At 39.4% G+C, this 22,682-nt stretch overlaps 1 protein-coding gene across 1 annotated transcript; it reads left to right on the top strand.

Moving 5' to 3' along the window:
* Positions 1-274: 274 nt before the first annotated feature.
* LOC139369624 (nicotinate-nucleotide pyrophosphorylase [carboxylating]-like) lies at positions 275-1,985 on the top strand. The gene is made up of 4 exons (XM_071108890.1): positions 275-563; positions 829-1,139; positions 1,391-1,522; positions 1,770-1,985. Exons 1-4 carry the CDS (start codon positions 311-313, stop codon positions 1,983-1,985), a joined length of 912 nt encoding a protein of 303 aa, XP_070964991.1. The 5' UTR covers positions 275-310.
* The last annotated feature ends 20,697 nt before the right edge of the window (positions 1,986-22,682 follow it).

The following is a 22,682-nucleotide window of genomic DNA, read 5'->3' as shown; positions in this document are numbered from 1 at the left end:
AGCAGACTGGGATCAGAAATCGTCTCTGCCATTTCTAACACATTGGCCCCCTTGAGGTCACCACACCAGCGTTCTTTGTTTGTGGTGAATCTTAACCTGAAGACTGACACTGTTACAAAGCAAGTGGTCGAAAAAGCACATTGAGAGCAGGGATTCATTCATACCAGAACTCAGGACATTTTGTAGGGTACAATTTAAACTACAAACTTAACTATCAGTGGATAGCCAGATTTAAAGCACTGGAACTAACCCCTTTCTCCATTCTTAACAGGACAAATTTCCGGCATCACGTTTTACCTCCCCTCTCAAGATGACGACTCCTCAGTATGACCTGTCAAACACGCTCCCTCCCCACACACTGACCCGACTGGCACGGGAGTGGCTGGCAGAGGACACACCAAACTTTGATCCTGCAGGGCTGTGTGTGGGGTCACATGAGGTCGAGGCCAGGTTGTTGTGTAAAACGCCGTGCAGCATGCTGGCAGGCAGGCCTTTCTTCACTGCTGTCTTCACTGAGCTCAGCTGCACTGTTGAATGGGCGCACAAAGAGGGAGCACAGCTCGGTAAGAGACCAACTATGAACCTGGTCAAAAGCATGCTGTGGAGGTTTAAGAGAATACACAGATGCCTCACAAATGTGATGACAATACACCAACTCTGATCACACTGCCAAATTCATTTGGAGAAGGTATTGTGGAAACGAGCTACGAGTTTGGCATTCACAAAATTCCATTGGAATAGATTCCAACTGATGACCATCTAACTATTTTAGATGCAGATCACTCACGTGTTTTTGGGTAAACTCTTCTTTGACCTCACCTCCACCAGGTCCAAATGCGGTGACCCAGACTGCTGTGGTCAGAGGCCCAGCAAGGTGTATCCTCCTCGGGGAGAGACCGGCCCTCAACTGCCTGGCCCGGGCCTCTGGGATAGCCACCCGCTGCTCCCAGCTACAGAGCGTCGCCAGGGAGGCAGGCTGGCATGGCCATGTGGCTGGCACACGTAAAACCACCCCTGGGTTCCGGCTGGTGGAGAAGTATGCCATGCTGGTGGGCGGCGTGTCCATACACAGACAGGACCTGAGTGGGATGGTGATGCTGAAAGACAATCATATATGGGCATCAGGGAGTATCACACAGGTAGGCAAGGGTGGATGTCTCAAACTGTACATTTGACATCAACCTATACTATGTTGTGGTTGTCGATTCCTCTGAAATGCATGAAAATCAGAGTGCAAGAATACATGTATGTCTTTCATATTCCAAGATGTACCATTAGATCTGTCCTTTTTCTAATATGAGAGCTGAAGTTTTCCCATTTTGAATATAAATTAATTTAGCATTCTGATAGAGAACTGATTTGATGTAATTCCTACCTGTGGGTCTTCCAGGCGGTGAGGGACGCCCGCTCGGTGTGTGGCTTCAGCAGTAAGATTGAGGTGGAGTGCGGCAGCCGGGAGGAGGGCAGTGAGGCGGCCACGGCAGGCGCCGACATCGTCATGCTGGACAACTTTTTGCCACAGGTGAGACTGATGGACTTCCCAAAGGCATCATGGAAGTAATGTAGAAGAGGTAGAGATGTACTGGAGGGCTTGTGATACAGCAGAAGACATAATTCCGTTGGACATTCATGTACATTGGACTGGACTATCAATGTAATATTCTTCTTCCTCCAGTGCTGTGCATTTAGTTCAATCTCTTTCCTTCACGGTCTCTTCCCGCACTCGTTTCTTCCGGCCTCGATTCCTCCTCTGTCCCTTCCTCTCTCAGGAACTCCATGCGGCAGCCAAGCTTCTGAAGGAGGAGTTCCCTTCTGTGCTAATCGAGGCCAGTGGAGGGGTAACCCCAGACTCCCTGCCCCAGTATCTCTCCCCCCATGTGGACATCATCTCTCTGGGCTGCATCACCCAGGGCTGCCCAGTGGTAGACTTCTCCCTCAAGGTTCAAAAGCCTGTTCCCTTTCCAATTATTTTCCAGTCAAAGTAACTGTGGCAATTCAGGATTTTTGTTAATAAAGTGAAAATAAAAAGCAACGATCAATTTCCTCACTTTTCATCCAGGAGATGATCAAGAAAAAAATAAATCCATTATAACATTCAGAGGTGACTGTATAATTTCTATGCTGCGTACAACTAATTTAGAAATCATTATTAAAACTGTGAAGACAGTTCCCTTAGTTTCTTTTGTCCCATAGTGATCATCTATTATATGGGATATTCTTTAAAATCCTTAATCTTTGATCCACCAGGAGAAAAGATAACAAATTAGTAACTAAGTCACTATACTGTTAAAGCTTCGTATGGATTAAAACACACTGCACTTCCACCACTAAAAGTCCATCACCTGTTAAATTAATAAATCAGATATCAGTATTCAAAACACTGAAGTTAAACATGCATAAAATCACCATCTTTGAGAAGACATTATTTAGGCCTAATAATATCAGGCCCAAACCGCGTCCTCAAATTGATTTTGTCCCCCCACACCAAACGCAATCACGACATGCAGGTTGAAGTATAAAAACAAACTCTGAACAAATTATTTTAATTTGGCGACAGGTCAAAAAGCAAACATTTATGGCAATTTAGGTAGATGGCATTCTGTTGCTAGCTAATTTGTCCTGGGTTGTTATTTTACGTGAAATGCACAAGGTCCTCTACTCCGACAATTAATCCACAGATAAAACGGTCAACCGACTCATTTCTAGTCATCTCTCCTCCTTCCAGGCTTCTTTTTCTTTGGACTTTATATGGCAATTGGCATCTAACTTTCATAAGGTGTATTACCACAGCTGACTGACCAACTGACCTCAGGTCATCAATCACCAACGTGGGTATAACCAATGAGGAGGTGGCACGTGGATTTCTGTTTCTATAAACCAATGAGGAGATGGGAGAGGTAGTACTTGCATCGTGTTCAGCGTCACTAATAGCACGGATTTCTATTTTAGCGTTTGGCAACGCAGACGCTCGTTGGCGCAATGATTGAGTAACATGCATGTCAATTTATTTTGCAACGCGGGGTGGTCAGCATGTAACTGTAAAACAAGTTTCAGTTTAGATTATGGTTAACCTGTATCATTTCCCTGATATGACGTGGGTGGCTAGGGCATAAAAGACGGGAGGGTTTCAGGAAATCAGTTCATTTAGGAAGAGATTATTTGGCATTTATAACCAGAGTTCTTTCAAGACATGTTGCTTGTTGGTAAATTTAGATTTTGTTAGCCATTTGTTGCTTTTTCTCACATTTGTAATTATTAAAGTAACAAACTATGAAGTAACCATACATTTTGGCATATAGAACTACATTTAACTACATTTTAAACATTGCTTCAATCTGCTTTTGACTTTAGAAACTCAAAGTTGATTTTGGCTCCATAAATGTCAAAAGTGACTAGTATTTATCTATGATGAGGTGCTAAATAGGATGATACATTTTGCAAACAGGAAGATATTTTGGGCTCAGTCTACCTAAAGGTGGTGCTTTTCTGGTTCCTAACCACCAGGAGTGGCAGGACCATAAAGGAGAGCTGCATTTAATCCTTAAACTGATAGAAGAAAAAAAGTCAAAGTAGATTATTTTTCTCCTCTATTGCAGCCAGCTTCATTACAGAAACACCAAGAAGCTCCAATTGACTAGACCTAGAGGAAAGCGTGCTATGGTAATCTGAGACGGCTAGCAGATGTAAAATGAACGGTTCAAAACGAAAATACAGGAAGTGTTATGTGAATAATACTCAAGGCTCTATTCAATCTGTATCGCTGAAGTGTTACAAATAGAGTAATTTCCTATTGTGATGGCATCTGCAGAATTTACCATAAATGCAGTCTACGCCAACACGGGAACAATGCTTTTAAATTTGATGTAACACTGAATTTACGCGATAGTATCATTTCAATCCCTATCGGCTGAAAAGCCACGGATGACCGGCTCGAGTGCCACTGTCAGATAAGTCATCTTCTGTCAAGTATACTTTCATAAATGTTCACGCAAAGAAGATGGTGCTTTTATGTCAGACAGTCATAATCAGTCATTTAATTTTAATGACAGGATAACTTCATGCATCAAAACATTTGGGCCAAAAGTCTACAACCAATTAATTTGAGAAACCATGTCCACTCCACTTTCCCAGGGACAATGGAGAAGAAGAACAGGGTAAGTTACAGACTAGGTCATGATATACCTCGTCACCATATCAACTGACCCTAGCCTATTCAACAACTATATTAAAATCACCCAGACTAGTCATTCAAAATAGCATGGTCCCTGGTTGTTACCCTAGCATTCAATACAACATGAAAGAGAGAGTACAGAAATATTTGTAAATCAGCTAGTATAAAGGCTGGTCTTGGCCATCTTTTTCATGCATGACCTTATCGATCTCATTGCAAAATTCCAACATCTACACCTGTGGAGGAGAGGGAGAGGAGATGGACTGGGTATGGGCAGTCACCAGAAGTGTGTGTGTGTGTGTGTATACACACACACAGGGTGGAATGGACAGGACATGAAATGGCTTTTTCTGTTAAAACAGATTGATCAAGAAATGGGAGTGACCTGCTGCCAGGAAAAGGAACACAATGAGGAAATGGACTGGGTATGATGATGACACGTTTGTCTGCATCATTTCCAATCCCCCATATATACTGAACACAAATATATAAATGCAACAATTTCAAAGATTTTACTTAGTTAAAGTTAATGGAAGGAAATCAGTAACTTGAAATGCATTCGTTAGGCCATAATCTATGGATTTCACGACTGGGCAGGGACGCAGCCATTTTTTTGTTCAGTATATATTTTTTGTAAATATAAACGGCACCAAATCAAACATTTGGAAACACCTACTCATTCCAGGGTTGTTCTTTATTTTTACTATTTTCTACATTGTAGAATAATATAGAAGATATCAAAACTATGAAATAACACATGGAATCATGTAGTAACCAAAAAAGTGTTCAACCAAAATATATTCTAATATTTGAGATTCTTCAAAGTAGCCAACCTTTGCCTTGACAGCTTTGCACACTGTTGGCATTCACTAAACCAGCTTCATGAAGAATGCTTTTCCAACAGTCTTGAATGAGTTCCCACATATGCTGAGCAATTGACGGCTGCTTTTCGTTCACTCTGCGGTCCAACTCATCCCAAACCATCTCAATTGGGTTGAGGTTGGGTGATTGTGGAGGCCAGGTCACCTGATGCAGCACTCCATCACTCTCCTTCTTGGTCAAATAGTCCTTACACCGCCTAGAGGTGTGTTTTGGGTCATTGTCCTGTTGAAAAACAAATGATAGTCCCACTAAGCGCAAACCAGATGTGATGGTGTATTGCTGCAGAATGCTGTGGTAGCCATGTGGGTTAAGTGTACTTTGAATTCTAAATAAATCACTGACCGTGTCACCAGCAAAGCATCCCCACCTCCTCCTCCATGCTTCACGGAGGGAACCACACATGAGGAGATCATCTGTTCACCTACTCTATGTCTCACAAAGACACGGCAGTTGGAACCAAAAATCTCAATTTTGGACTCATAATAACAAAGGACAGATTTTCACCGGTCTAATATCCATTGCTCGTGTTTCCTGGCCCAAGCAAGTCTCTTCTTCTTATTGGTGTCGTTTTAGTAGTGGTTTCTTTGCAACAATTTGACCATGAAGGCCTGATTCACGCAGTCTACTCTGAACAGTTGATGTTGAGATGTGTCTGTTACTTGAACTCTGTGAGGTGCAGTTAATTGCCGATTTCTGAGGCTGGGCTTATGAACTTATCCTGAGATTGCAGAGGTAACTCTGGGTCTTCCTTTCCTGTGGCGGTCCTCATGAGAGCCAGTTTCATCATAGCGCTTGATGGTTTCCAGATAGACTGACCTTCATGTCTTAAAGTAATGATGCACTGTAATTTCTCTTTGCTTGTTTGAGCTGTTCTTGCCATAATATGGACTTTGTCTTTTACCAAATAGCGCTATCTTCTGTATACCACCCCTGCCTTGTCACAACACAACTGATTGGATCAAACGCATTAAGAAGGAAGGAAATTCCACAAATTAACTTTTAACAAGGCACACCTTAATTGACTACCTCATGAAACTGGTTGAGAGAATGCCAAGAGTGTGCAAAGCTGTCATCAAGGCAAAGGGTGGCTACTTTGTAAAATATATTTGGATTTGTTTAACATGATTCCATGTGTGTTATTTCATAGTTTTGATGTCTTCACTATTATTCTACGATGTAAAAAAATAAGAAAAACCCTGGAATGAGTAGGTGTGTCAACTTTTGACTGGTACTACAGTTGAAGTCGGAACTTTACATACACTTAGGTTGGAGTCATTAACTCGTTTTTGCAAGCTGAAGAACACTATCCCAACTGTGAAGCACGGGGGTGGCAGCATCATGTTGTGGGGGTGCTTTGCTGCAGGAGGGACAGGTGCACTTCACAAAATAGATGGCTTCATGAGAAGGAAAATTATGTGGATATATTGAAGCAAAATCTCAAGACATCAGTCAGGAAGTTAAAGCTTGGTCACAAATGGGTCTTCCAAATGGACAATGACCCCAATCATACTTCCAAAGTTGTGGCAAAATGGCTTAAGAACAACAAAGTCAAGGTATTGGAGTGGCCATCACAAAGCCCTGACCTCAATCCTATAGGAAATTTGTTGTTCTTAAGTGACTGAAAAAGCGCGTGCGAGCAAGGAGGCCTACAAACCAGACTCAGTTACACCAGCTCTGTCTGGAGGAATGGGACAACTTATTGTGGGAAGCGTGTGGAAGGCTACCTGAAATGTTTGACCCAAGTTAAAGAATTTAAAGACAATGCTACCAAATACTAATTGAGTGTATGTAAACTTATGACCCACTGGTAATGTGATGAAAGAAATAAAAGCTGAAATAAATCATTGTCTCTTATTCTGACATTTCACATTCTTAAAATAAAGTGGGGATCCTAACTGATCTAAGACAGGGCATTTTTTACTAGGATTAAATGTCAGAAATTGTGAAAAACTGAGTTTAAATGTATTTGGCCAAGGTGTATGTAAACTTCCGACTTCAACTGTATATATCTTAATAAAGAAATATGTTTTCCTTTATTTGCCCTTATCTGTACCACCCCTCCCCTAATTGGAGTAAACTAATGGACAACAATACTTAGGCGTCTGCTTCTAGCTTATACATACTATACTAAACAAAGATATAAACGCAACATGCAACAATTTCTAAGATTTTACTGAGTTACAGTTCATATAAGAAAATCTGTCAATTGACATAAATTCATTAGGCCCTCATTTATGGATTTCACATGACCGAGAATACAGAATACCTTTAAAAAATAGGTAGAGCCGTGGATCAGAAAACCAGTCAGTATCTGGTGTGACCACCATTTGCCACATGTAGCGCAACACATTTCCGTTTCATAGAATTGATCAGTCTGTTGCTTGTGGAATGTTGTTCCACACCTCTTCAATGGCTGTGCGAAGTTGCTGGATATTGGTGGGGACTGGAACACGCCGTCGTACACGTCGATCCAGAGCATCCCAAACATGTTCAATGGGTGACATGTCTGGTGAGTATGCAGCTTAGAGGAATTGTGTACAGATCCTTGCGACATGGGGTAATACATTATCATGCTGAAACATGAGGTGATGGCGGCAAATGAATGGCACGACAATAGGCTTCAGGATCTCGTCACAGTATCTCTGTGCATTCAAATTCCTGTCAATTAAATACAATTATCTTATGCCTGCCCATACCATAACCAAACTGCCACCATGTGGCACTCTGTTCACAACATTGACGACAGTAAATGTTAAAGGAATTAAATTGCTCTATGTTTTAATACCCAATTAAAATTAAACACTGTCAATTCATAAGGATTTGTAAGACCCTTATTCTATAATAATGGACAGAGCCCAGTCTTTAAAGTCAATCAGCAGAGTTTATTCACAAGAGTACTGAATACGATACAGTTACCACAGGTTATAAACTGAAAATGACGTCATTAGTTTCAGCACCAACCCGTGCCATCTCCCTTCCAGTACAAAGGCTGTATCTCAAGCCTTCCCACATCCGTCTCACTACCAATTTAATATAATTTACGAGCCAAGGTCTTCTCGTGTAGAGAAGCATTCTAGCCAGTTTGAAGATATCGTTCATTCATTCCTACCAAGGAACAGATAGTCATTGTTCTAACTCTTGACCACATTCACACACATTATATTCAGTACTGGGATCAAGAAAGAAAACTCATACATATACAGAATAGTATTCTGATTAGTACATATACAGTAACATAATAGTATTCGGATTAGTACATATACAGTAACATAATAGTATTCTGATTAGTCAGTCCTAATTGAAATGTATACATAATTAGTCATCATTGATGAAAATTCTCTTAACATATCCACCCTTTGATTAAATATGATACATCCAATCACACATGTTTTGTAATATTGTAATATTAAAAAGCCTATTTTTTTATTTTTATTAGAGATATTTCTTGTCATCAAAACATCACCTAAACATAACCCACTACTTGCATTCGCCATGACTGTTTTTTAGGCCTACATCAGAATCATATCTCTTCTTATCAGGATTTTCGTTACAATCTTCATAAAAAAACAGTCTAATATTGAAACAGGATACAACCTAGCCTCCCTACACATCAAAAATGGTCTCCTCAAACATAAATTGCCCGCAAATGAAGGATCCAGATTCGTCCACTTGTTCTGTAGACATGCATTCAGCACTCCACGGGTCAGAACCTGGAATCCACTGGTACCTCACCATCTATTGTCATCGATTTCTCCAGAGTCCTGGAAATAAGGCCTCGTACACAGGGAATTAGACAACAGCCCCATAAAACTAAAACAGTCACACAGGTGAATGTAGCCCATAATACAGTGATCATAATATTTTTTCAATTTTCCGAACATACTATCAAACCAATTAGTCAGAGAAGTATCCACCCCAGAGTTTTCTGCCAAACCGTGAGCCAGGGTGGTCAAACCAGCTGAGGCTTCGGGCACTGACTCGTCCGGAGCTGTGTTATTTGGGATGTAAGCACAAACATGGTCCCGATAATCACGCATACTTCTCCCTTTTCAGCCAATAACATATCTAATGCAATTCTATTCTGCCAAGCCATCAGGCTGGTTGCTTCAGTCTGTTCTGCAAAACCTTTAATAGCATCTCTGGTATAATTGTTAAAGCTCTATTGATTATAATAAATATAATTAATCCAGTCCACATTCTTATTGAGAGTAGACCACCCGGAAATGCTTAACTCTAATCCTGCTAGGATCTGATTTCTTGCTTTGAACTCATCTGGCACCCCCCGTGGAACCCCAATGTTATCAATGTATACTTTGTCATCAAGAGACCCGGATGGAGTAGCTCTTTTCACCCATTTGGCTAAACTTCATGTCACGGTGTTGAATGAGTGTGAAAGGCATTCCCAAATGTACAAGGGAGCATAATCCTGTCCAATCTGCCGGTGACACCTCGCCCTGACATCATTTCCCAAGAGTACTGTACCGGGCCAAACGGTAATAATCTCCTCCGGTCACTGTAAAGGGAGGAACCTGTGGATATAAATAGTGCAAGTCATGCAACTGTCATTATCTGGCATTCCTGCTTTCGTGAACAGCTTTACCATACTGGCCTAAACTCCTCTACCCAGAACCGTACTAGGGTGTCGGCCAAGACCTGGTCATCTCCATACCACAACCCTAGATCCTCCTTCATTTCTATTTAAAGGGTTAAGTGTATCTTTATGCAATACATCCCTCTCTCCTGATTACAATCAAAAACTCTCACCTTCACTATACTCCACCTCCTTCCATACTGGGTGAGTGGATTCATATAGCCCTCTCTCTCCAAATGAGCTATGACCTGTGTCCATGATCAATATGGGAACCTGCACCGATATATACCATAATGGCTCAGAGTCCTAGACTGCCATGTATTTAGAGACCCCATTTGGTCTACATAAAACTCCATTGAGAGATCCTTCCCAACCTCTACTCTAACTTCCTGTCTACCCAGATCTAGGGATCTCTTATGCTTGTTTTGGAACAAAATCCTCATCGTCTAAACCATGGGTCAAATTACCACTCTCCGCATACTCAGGTAGGACGTGCTGTATCAGGAATATGGCACCCACGATAAGACAGCTCAGACGAACAGCTTCCATGTGAAGCCCCACCCTCTCCCCGAAAACACATCACTAGCAAGAGCCAGACACACCTTCACTTCTATGAACAAAAACAGCGGTGATAGGACAGGAAGGATTACTTCATTCGAGAGATGGCCCCCGGAATTCTGTTAATTCCAGTTCTCCTCTCGAACACTGTTTATTGTTCGACAGTGTCACTGTGTCTTACCCTCCTGCCGTGTGATATGAATCCGGGTAGCTCTTTCAGCTAGCTGTCATCAGGAGTCCTTGGTATGGTCCCCCCAACAAGCCTCTGGGACTGGATTGAGTGACTTCACCTGTAGTTCACCTGTAATGCATAAAATCCTGGACATACAGGCTTGGTTAACAAACAGTTTCTCATATGTTTTATCTGATTATATCTTTAACTTCTATGCCTATTTGTTAGCTAATTTTAAATTAAATTGTAATTATTAGTTTCTTATCCAATAGGCCACTAACCTACCCACCCCCTTTTGATACCTGGCTCTGCCCAGGTAACAACCTTATATACCCTAAATAATGACTTAGGTAGGATTAGTAAATTATCCTTATATTCTGACATTATCATGTATGTCCAATTCTCCCTTGGGCATCCATTCATCTCAATCCTGTATCAATTCTCTGTCAAATGTCTTATCTAGTTTAAGAAGTATCTGTGCTATTTATATATGTTCTTAAATATATATATTTACCGATTTAAACAGTAATTCCTTTCTCTCCTATCTATCAAAATGCCACTAAGCGTCTCACTGTTTGACTATCTAAAATCATAGATTTTAGAAAAAACATGTCTATAAGTGGCAATCTCTAATCAATATATCTTAATCCTTACAATAATCCTAAATCACCACAGATGTCCTATATTCCTGTTAAATTTAATAATATTTTAAAAACCTCCTAATAGTTAAACAGAGCCAAAACAAATGCTAACCATATCAAAATCCTTCCTACACTTACAAGCTCTTTCCTTCAGGGATCCTTAGTATTCTATCTGACAATAACATGAATTTAATATATGTTGCATAGTGTGGAATACCTTATCTACAGTAATTTATCACCCCTGTTTATTCTCAATGATAAATATAATTATTTTCTGTTGTAATATCAAATCCATAATAGCCAATTCAAAAACTTCACAGCTAATATTGTAAAACAGAAGCCTGAAACACTTTATCTTCAGTGATTCAAACAATAATTCTAAACCCCAAACTAAACCTCCATTATAATTAATTTACCTTAAAATTAGTAACCCAACTGACCACAATTCATTATACAAATGGCTCTCCCCCGGGGCTGATCAGACCCCAAAAGATAGCCATGATAAGGTCAATAGGTCATACCACCCTTTTATAGTCATGTTTCATACTACCTTAGACATATTAAAGAACCCTTTATCCTTAAAATAAAAAAAATCACTTGTGTAATTAAAACTCATAAAATAAAAACTCATAAAGTTCCATATGTGAGCGTGCCTCTTTAAAATACCTTTGCACTAAAACAAATAGTCCTAACAAATGTTTTATGTGTATATATTTGCAAACCTTAATGGATAATCAAAACTTCCAGGCCTTTTTCAATTTGGTCGTTTATGGCCGCTATCTCACCCACTCTCCCCAAGATTATAATCCCAGGAAACATCTAAAAGTGAGACACCTAAACCTCAATTTTCCCAGAAGAACACAACACGCCTAACTAGCATTCACTATGCTACTTCGATTCAGAAACTCAAAAGTGTAAACTATAAACTAAACCTAATGATAATTCCCCTTTGACTCAAATCATTAATCATAAGTTTTGAACAACGTCTATGTATATGTTTACTTAAATGAACATGCTATCCTTAGATACAATTAACCTGATAACATTATTATCCAATGTATTACTTTTTCCCTCTGCCGCAAATGTCGTACATTTCTCAGTGTAAGAAATCCGTAATTTAATCCCAGATATTTAATAAAAATGCAATCGCATTCTCCCATGGCTCCTTCAACTTACATATTTTAGATAACTTCCATCCGTCACGGAATAAGGAATCCTACTTAAACGCACCAGAATACAATATTTAACTAAGTTAAATCAAACCCTAAAATTGACCATAACCAGTAACCAAATAAACAAACCACTTTTATCAGCAAAAAACAAACTATACAAAAACTCACTACTATAATGCTTCAGATGACAAAATTACTCAGAGACTCACGTTTACATCTCAATAAAACAAATCATCATCTGCTTGCCCCTGTTACAGATGTCTACGTATCAGGGGAAAAGCTCAAATAACCAAATTCAACCTAGCTAATTTCCCGAAACATATGCAATTATGTTTTTCTATAGAGGTTGCTTTTCAACATAAATACCCTAACATGGTTCCACACAATGGAAACAGTGCTCAAATTCACTGGTGTTACATAAACAATCAAACCCGTAATCAACAACCATCAGAATCCATTATCACGATGTTTTACGATTCAGACATCCAGTCTCCCTTTCTCATAGCCTAATACAGTCCAAATAAACGCCACAAATCTATGATGCCCACCTAGCGAATCAGCTGCTCGTTTTTAGCATCTTTCCTGACTATCCTGACGACTCACAAACTACTTTTAAAAATGTATTTGGACATTTTTATCAACTTCTGAAAAGTGACTCAAAACAATAATGCACGCATTTTCCTTCTAAAAGACAACATAATTTCCGTGGCGACAAAAGTGCCTTGCGAGTGATGTCATCAACAAGCGCTCAACCTCGACCCAATCCGTAACGACTTTCAATTAATTGTAAATAATTGTTCGATAAACCAAACCTAATTTATCACATCTGTTCAAATCTTGAATTATAATTTACAACACCAACCAATATCTCTAAATTCGCTAATTTTATAAAATCATTTCGATGGGCATAAATCGTAATTGTCTCTTCGTTATTATTTAGAATTCATTTTGATTTAAGTAACTGTCTCGTCTTTGACTTAGCATTTTAATTACGACTCTATTCCCAATACGTTATTCACTTGTCTAATTAAAACTCCTAATAATCCATATGTGAGTGTACCCCTTTAAGATATCTTGTCTCTGGTAACAGGGAAATCCCCTTTAACACAAACTTTTACTACAACAACGAAACCTAATAATTATGATAATCCCTTCACATCATTTGTTTTAAATCTCTCGATGTTTCATGTAACTCATTCAGTCTATCTTCAAATTGTCGTCCCAAAATATTTTATACACTGCCATACACTCAAACCACTGTGATAAACGTGCACTGTCCCTTTAAGATAAGACATTTACTTGTTCCCCGTAATGAAAACAGATAGTGTTTTTAGAATACGTTAACTTCTTGTTCGAATTCACTGGCGTTACCTAACCAAAAATCAATACTCGGGAAAACAATCACAACTTTTTACGATTCAACTATTCTTACCTATTTTATAGTCCAAAGCGTTGCACTATATAGCCCCATTGAATGCCTAGCAATTCCGTTGCTAGGTGTAGCATCTTTTCAGACTATCCTTACGATATTTAGCTCCTTTTTAAAAAAAATGTATTTGGAACTTTTAGCCACTTTTGAAAAGTAACTCTAAGCTATAATGCACGCATTTTCCCTCTAAATGCCACAACCCATTTTCTCTGTTTAAATTTATCGTATGTCCGTCGATTCATCAAAATATAACATTCTGGTTATCGTATCTCTCCGTTACTCCCTACATTTAACTTTAGGTGACTTTCTCTTCTATAATACATTTATTTAGATGCGACTCCCATCTCAATACATTATTCTAGCAGATCATTTTGGGCAAAATAGTGTATTACAACGAAATTGTCTCGCCATTATTTTTAATGACTTCTTTTTTTCAATTCAATCTAAAACACATATTAAACGTTCAGTTCATATATTTTACAAACACTAGCGACTGTATTTTTTCAGGCAAAACATACAAATAGATGAATTACAATCTAAAATCAATTAGTTAGTTAACCGCCTCGGCTGGGAACCGAACCGTGGATTGCAGTTTGTAAGACTGCTACGCTCACCACTATACCACCAACACTGGAACTGACTGAGATTCTCTGCAAATAGACCCATTTTCTCTGTTTAAATTTGTAACTCCGGCCTCTGGACAACAGGAAATAGCCCTAATTTAACGACCCAAAGTTTTCCCTCAGTTAGGATTCTCATTAATCTCATTCTCTTTGTATCTGACCCTTCTTTTTTTTTACCCGATTGTCGCCTCTGACCTTCCCCTCAGTTAAATTACAACATTGGTGACGACGTTTGCAGGGAGTGTTACACTCCCGGGCGAAATGTCCAATTTCGTTACAATTAAAACATTTAATATTTTTCTTTTGACTCACCTTATCCACTTTTCTCGACTTTATTCCCTTTTCTAACTCTATTATACCTCCCTCGGCTTCAGCAGGATTCATATATATGGCTGGTAATTTCGCAAGTAGCTCCTGCAGCCGTATTCTCACAACCACTATTTCATCGACTGGATTACCTCTGTATTCTTGGTATAATCGAGAAGGATATAGTTTGTTACCCTCACCTCCACCCAATTGGTTAACTTTTTCATCTGCGGGAGCGGAGGGCAGCGCATCTTGACTCTTGTTAGATTTAACATTTTCTGCGCCCCCAACTCTCTTTTTTGCTTCTGAAAGCCAAACTCCGGCTGTGTATAACCCCTGTTTATTCTGCTTTTTAAAAAAAAAAATCCACTTTCCTTATGTATCTGTTTTATAAGTGATTCCAGCTTTTCTACATTTAGACGGCCATCAAAATCATATTTCTTTCTCCATCTTAGACCGAAATCAATGTTTCTCTTGTCTCTCTGTTCCATATAACGCTCGTCTCCCGTTAGTTCCGGCACTTCCTTTGAGGAATTTCCACCCATTCTTAATCCTTACCGTTACTAGTAGCTATGGTATTTAATCACTTATCTATGCCTTTCTATATTTAATTTTACCTTCTATGTGAGTGTATTTCTAAAAATCTGCTATTTACCGTTACTTAGTTACTTTAGTTGCTTTTCTGTCTGACTATGTGTGTGTCTCTTTAATGATAATCAGTATGTATTTCTCCTTCCTGGAAACCACGTCTATAGATGACTTTTGATCGGACATTACATTTTACCCGTAGGATATTCTCCTTGGGACTTTCAACGTTAATATCTCATATCTCACTACTCTAGACTAAGTTAACCTCATCTCGTAGATATTAATTTCTTTCAGCATTGTACAGGTTTCAATTATTCTGTTCACCTAGAATTACCCTGCCTTCTCACCAAGCCTAATTTATCCTCACCTGTTTTATATATATATCTATCTGCTACTTCTTCATAGTCAGACTACTTCCCATATACAGATAGACTACTCAGGTTCAAACTTTATTTAGGTATGTTTTTTGAATTAATGGCTATCCTATTTGTACGGAACAAGCGTCCTAATTCCCCAATGCGTATTATATCTCTCCTTAATAACCTTCCGGCTTGCAAAACCAGGATTTATTAAGCTCTAGTATATTTATGGTAGTGCACCTTACCACAGGTCAATTTCAGACCTGTTTCCTTCCTATCGATTTTGGTTAAAACCCAAGGTAGAAACCCGTTGTATGTGTTCAGAATATTCAAGCACCTATCATTGATTAAATCCAAACTCCTTTATAACATTTAATCAAAAATATCTCAAATAATCCCTCCCAGATTCGAAAATAAAGGCTACTGACCTGCTGCCGACTGGGAAAAGCACTGTTCGTTTGATCTAGTCACCGTCCCTGTGGTCTGGGATGTTTACCGGCCTGTTTTTTTAAAACCTCAATTCAGAGGCCAGGTATTTAACTAATGGGACCAGACCCGTTCGTGCACGATTTATCCGGCGTACGACCTCCAGATGGCAGGGACGGATATTTAGATCCGGCTCGAAGGACCAATTTGTTAAAGGAATTAAATTGCCCTGTGTTTTAATACCCAATTAAAATTAAACACTCTGTCAATTCATAAGGATTTGTAAGACCCTTATTCTATAATAATGGACAGAGCCCAGTCTTAAAGTCAATCAGCAGAGTTTATTCACGAGAGTACTGAATACGATACAGTTACCACAGGTTATAAACTGAAAATGACGTCATTAGTTTCAGCACCAACCCGTGCCATCTCCGTTCCAGTACAAAGGCTGTATCTCAAGCCTTCCCACATCCGCCTCACTACCAATTTAATATAATTTACGAGCCAAGGTCTTCTCGTGTAGATAAGCATTCTAGCCAGTCTGAAGATATCGTTCATTCATTCCTACCAAGGAACAGATAGTCATTGTTCTAACTCTTGACCACATGCACACACATTATATTCAGTACTGGGATCAAGAAAACCAATACATATACAGAATAGTATTCTGATTAGGACATATACAGTAACATAATAGTATTCGGATTAGTACATATACAGTAACATATTAGTATTCTGATTAGTCAGTCCTGATTGAAATGTATACATAATTAGTCATCATTGATGAAAATTCCCTTAACAGTAAACCGCTCGCCCACATGACGCCATACACGTGGTCTGCGCTTGTGAGGCCGGTTAGAAGTACTGCCAAATTCTCTAAAACAACGAAGGTGGCTTATGGTAGAGAGATGAACATTGAATTATCTAGAAACCACTTTGTTGGACATTACTTCAGTCAGCATGCCAATTGCACACTCCCTCAACTTGAGACAAGTGTAGCATTGTGTTGTGTGACAAAACTCAGCATTTTAGAGTGGCTTTTTATTGTCCCCAGCACAAGATGCACCTGTGTAATGATCATGCTGTTTAAAACCTCTTGATACTAGCCATCCCGGATCCGGGATCGTAAATACAGCCTCAAGTCCATTACCATAACGCAACGTTAACTATTCATGAAAATCGCAAATGAAATGAAATAAATATGCTAGCTCTCAAGCTTAGCCTTTTGTTAACACGGCCATCTCAGATTTTCAAAATATGCTTTTCAACCATAGCAAAAAAAGTATTGATAGCTAGCGTAGCATTTAGCGTAGCATTCAGCGGGAAACATTTTCACAAAAACAAGAAAAGCATTCAAATAAAATAATTTACCTTTGAAGAACTTCTGATGTTTTCAATGAGGAGACTCAGTTAGATAGCAAATGTTCAGTTTTTCCCAAAAGATTCTTTGTGTAGGAGAAATCGCTCCGTTTTGTTCATCACGTTTGGCTACCAAAAAAAAACGAAAATTCAGTCATCAAAACGCCAAACTTTTTTCAAAATTAACTTCATAATATTGACTGAAACATGGCAAACGTTGTTTAGAATCAATCCTCAAGGTGTTTTTCACATATCTCTTCGATAATATATCGTTCGTGGAAGTCTGGTTTCTCCTCTGAATCACATGGAAGAATACTTGCAGCTGGAGATTACGCACCAATTTCGACGCAGGACACCAGGCGGATGGACACCTGGTAAATGTAGTCTCTTATGGTCAATCTTCCAATGATATGCCTACAAATACGTCACAATGCTGCAGACACCTTGGGGAAACGGCAGAAAGTGTAGGCTCGTTCAGGGCGCATTCACAGCCATATAAGGAGACAATGGAAAACAGCACCTCAAATTTTGCTCACTTCCTGTTTGAAGTTTCATCTTGGTTTTGCCTGTAGCATCAGTTCTGGGGCACTCACAGACAATATCTTTGCAGATTTCCAAAGCTGTCAATTATATGCATAGTCGAGCATATTTTCGTGACAAAATATTGCGTTTAAAACGGGAACGTTTTTTTATCCAATAATGAAATAGCGCCCCCAGAGTTCCAAGGTGTTGAAAGCGTTCCACAGGGATGCTGGCCCATGTTGACGCCAATGCTTCCCACGGCTGTGTCAAGTTAGCTGGATGTCATTTGGTTGGGGACCACTCTTAATACACACGAGAAACTGTTGAGCCTGAAAAATACAGCAGCATTGATGTTCTTGACACACTCAAACCGAGGCACCTGGCACTTACTACCATATCCCGTTCATACACAATCCATGTCTCATTTGTCTCAAGACTTAAAAATCCTTCTTTAAGATGTCTCCTCCCCTTCATCTACACGGATTAAAATGGATTTAACAAGTGACATCAATAAGGGATCATAGTTTTCACCTGGTCAGTCTATGTCATGGAAAGAGCAGGTGTTCCTAATGTTTTGTACACTAAGTATATCTTATAATTGCCATGTCACTTTTTACATTTTTTTAAAACATTTTTAAATTTTTTTATGTATATTTTCGAGTGTGTCAATTCTGGCTAGCCCACCTAACTAAAAAAAATGGTCCAGCCCATCTGGCATCTGACAGGATTGCCAGATGGCAATCCTCCCCTGTACACCTTTATGTAAAGTTTCACTTGAATGCATGTTTCAGCTAGCTCAAACCAGTTCTCTCTTAAACTATACCCTGAGGAGGACTTATTTCAATGCTTATTTGTTTCTTCTCAGGTTACAAAGTGAAAACTAACCTGTCCACTGATAGAGCCAAGGCTACCGTAATAAACCTAAACCAAGATCGTGGAGCCAAAATACTGGACTGAGTAAAGTAGTGCGCAAGCTGCCACCACCTTTAAATGAATCGCTATGGTCCGTCAGTGGTCAAGACACAACCATGGTATGAACAAAAAAAAAACAGCTCCTCCAGTGTTCACTTGTGCTCTCGGCCAATAAACCATAGATGAGTGGAAAAATAAAACACAAAACAACATATTTCTACATTTCAATGTGACCGCCAAAGACCTTGGAAGAATCATACTATATGCTATCGACACCTGACTTGAAGTCAGTGTGCATCCATCAAATACATTTTATAAAGCCCTTTTTACATTAGGAGTTGTCACAAAGTACTTTACAGATACCCAGCCTAAAACCCCAAAGAGCAAGCAATGCACAAGCGCGTACAATGGCTAGGAAAAATTCCCTAGAAGGCAGGGACCTAGGAAGAAACCTAGAGGGGAACCAGGCTCCGGGGGGTGGCCAGTCCTCTTCTGGCTGTACTGGGTGGAGGTGCAAAATGCAGCTGCGTTGTGCACCAATTTCCTGGCCTTAATGCTAAGATGTTTTGATGACCATCCATCCAGTTGACACTTTTTAGGCCTCATCATCTTCTCTTTCTCTCCAGACGCAAAAGTTTGGATTGCTTGATGAGATCTGTGAAGACACGCAAATCGACTATTTTCTGCAACATGTTAGCCCATTGGAGATAATAAAAGACAAGTACTGGAAACACTAGAACACTATGAAATATCTGGGAAACCAGGCCTGGTATTCATATCAGACTTTGAAAAGGCCTTTGATAAAGTACTACTGGAATTTATATATAAATGCCTGGACTATTTAATTTAGGAGAATCTCTTATACAATGGGTTACAGTTATGTATAGTAACCCCAGGTGTAAAATAGTAAATAATGGCTACTTCTAAGAAAGTATTCAACTGTCAAGAGGAATAAAACAAGGTTGTCCACTATCGCCATATCTATTTATTATGGAGATCTAAATGTTAGCTATTAAAATCAGATGTAACAATAATATCAAGGGGCTAGAAATCCAGGGTTTAAAATCAAAGGTGTCATTATATGCTGAACCTTCACGTTTTCTTTTAAGTTCGCAATTTGGATCGCTACATGGCCTCAGAGGATCTAGATAATTTTTCTAACCTCTCTGGATCACGACAGAATTATGATAAATGCACCATATTACGTATTGGATCGCTAAGAAATACAACTTTACATTGCTGTGTAGTTTACTAATAAAATGGTTGCTATTGCTATTTTTAAAACAAACCACAGAAAGCTGGTTGCAATTTCAGTTTAATCTACCAGAAAATACAACAAATATTGCAACATTATGGTTATTTCAAATATACTAATGGTTTAAGAAAACAAAATGATATAAAATACCACAAATAGGACTGGTGGAGTTGTCACACCCAACAAAATTGTTGGGACAAAACTAGTCCTGTGTTTAATGGGCTGAAATAAAATATCCCAGAAATTTTCAGTACGCACAAAAAGTTTATTTTACTCACATTTTGCGCACAAATGTGTTTCCTCCCTGTTTGTGAGCATTTCCCCTTTGCCAAGATAATCCATCCACCTGACAGGTGTGGCATAACAAGAAGCTGTTTAAACAGCATGATCATTACATAGGTGCATCTTGTGCTGGGGACAATAAAAAGCCACTCTAAAATGCAGAGTTTTGTCACACAACACAATGCCACAGATGTCTCAAGTTGAGGGAGTGTGCAATTGGCATGCTGACTGAAGGAATGTCCAACAAAGTGGTTTCTAGATAATTCAATGTTCATCTCTCTACCATAAGCCACCTCTGTTGTTTTAGAGAATTTGGCAGTACTTCTAACCGGCCTCACAAGCGCAGACCACGTGTATGGCGTCATGTGGGCGAGTGGTTTACTGTCGTCAATGTTGTGAACAGAGTGCCACATGGTGGCAGTTTGGTTATGGTATGGGCAGGCATAAGATAATTGTATTTAATTGACAGGAATTTGAATGCACAGAGATACTGTGACAAGATCCTGAAGCCTATTGTCGTGCCATTCATTTGCCGCCATCACCTCCTGTTTCAGCATGATAATGTATTACCCCATGTCGCAAGGATCTGTACACAATTCCTCTAAGCTGCATACTCACCAGACATGTCACCCATTGAACATGTTTGGAAAGCTCTGGATCGACGTGTACGACAGCGTGTTCCAGTTCCCGCCAATATCCAGCAACTTCGCACAGCCGTTGAAGAGGTGTGGAACAACATTCCACAACATTCCAATCTGTCAATTGACAGATTTTCTTATATGAACTGTAACTCAGTAAAATCTTAGAAATTGTTGCATGTTGCGTTTATATCTTTGTTTAGTATAGTATGTATAAGCTAGAAGCAGACGCCTAAGTATTGTTGTCCATTAGTTTACTCCAATTAGGGGAGGGGTGGTACAGATAAGGGCAAATAATAAAGGAAAACTTATTTCTTTATTAAGATATATACAGTTGAAGTCGGAAGTTTACATACACCTTGGCCAAATACATTTAAACTCAGTTTTTCATCATTTAAGCCTAGTAAAAAATGCCCTGTCTTAGATCAGTTAGGATCCCCACTTTATTTTAAGAATGTGAAATGTCAGAATAATAGAGACAATGATTTTTTTCAGCTTTTATTTCTTTCATCACATTGCCAGTGGGTCATAAGTTTACATACACTCAATTAGTATTTGGTAGCATTGTCTTTAAATTCTTTAACTTGGGTCAAACATTTCGGGTAGCCTTCCACAAGCTTCCCACAATAAGTTGTCCCATTCCTCCAGACAGAGCTGGTGTAACTGAGTCTGGTTTGTAGGCCTCTTTGCTCGCACGCACTTTTTCAGTTCTGCCAACAAATTTCCTATAGGATTGAGGTCAGGGCTTTGTGATGGCCACTCCAATACCTTGACTTTGTTGTTCTTAAGCCATTTTGCCACAACTTTGGAAGTATGATTGGGGTCATTGTCCATTTGGAAGACCCATTTGTGACCAAGCTTTAACTTCCTGACTGATGTCTTGAGATTTTGCTTCAATATATCCACATAATTTTCCTTCTCATGAAGCCATCTATTTTGTGAAGTGCACCTGTCCCTCCTGCAGCAAAGCACCCCCACAACATGATGCTGCCACCCCCGTGCTTCACGGTTGGGATGGTGTTCTTCAGCTTGCAAAAACAAGTTAATGACTCCAACCTAAGTGTATGTAAACTTCCGACTTCAACTGTAGTACCAGTCAAAAGTTGACACACCTACTCATTCCAGGGTTTTTCTTAATTTTTTACATCGTAGAATAATAGTGAAGACATCAAAACGATGAAATAACACAAATGGAATCATGTTAAACAAATCCAAATATATTTTACAAAGTAGCCACCCTTTGCCTTGATGACAGCTTTGCACACTCTTGGCATTCTCTCAACCAGTTTCATGAGGTAGTCAATTAAGGTGTGCCTTGTTAAAAGTTACTTTGTGGAATTTCTTTCCTTCTTAATGCGTTTGAGCCAATCAGTTGTGTTGTGACAAGGCAGGGGTGGTATACAGAAGATAGCGCTATTTGGTAAAAGACAAAGTCCATATTATGGCAAGAACAGCTCAAACAAGCAAAGAGAAATTACAGTGCATCATTACTTTAAGACATGAAGGTCAGTCTATCTGGAACATTAAGAACTTTGAAAGTTTCTTCAAGTGCAGTCGCAAAAACCATGAAGCGCTATGATGAAACTGGCTCTCATGAGGACCGCCACAGGAAAGGAAGACACAGAGTTACCTCTGCAATCTCAGGATAAGTTCATAAACCCAGCCTCAGAAATCGGCAATTAACTGCACCTCACAGAGTTCAAGTAACAGACATATCTCAACATCAACTGTTCAGAGTAGACTGCGTGAATCAGGCCTTCGTGGTCGAATTGCTGCAAAGAAACCACTACTAAAAC

The sequence above is a fragment of the Oncorhynchus clarkii genome, chromosome 17 (genome assembly GCF_045791955.1).
Source record: "Oncorhynchus clarkii lewisi isolate Uvic-CL-2024 chromosome 17, UVic_Ocla_1.0, whole genome shotgun sequence".
Lineage (NCBI taxonomy): Eukaryota > Metazoa > Chordata > Actinopteri > Salmoniformes > Salmonidae > Oncorhynchus > Oncorhynchus clarkii.
Note: the sequence above shows the minus strand (reverse complement) of the source record. Positions and strands in the feature narration are given on the sequence as shown.

Coding starts and splice junctions, on each gene's coding strand:
- LOC139369624 (XM_071108890.1), top strand. CDS start 311: ATGACGACTCCTCAGTATGACCTGTCAAACACGCTCCCTCCCCACACA. Junction 1,140..1,390: donor CATCAGGGAGTATCACACAG/GTAGGCAAGGGT, acceptor TGGGTCTTCCAG/GCGGTGAGGGACGCCCGCTC. Junction 1,523..1,769: donor TGGACAACTTTTTGCCACAG/GTGAGACTGATG, acceptor TTCCTCTCTCAG/GAACTCCATGCGGCAGCCAA.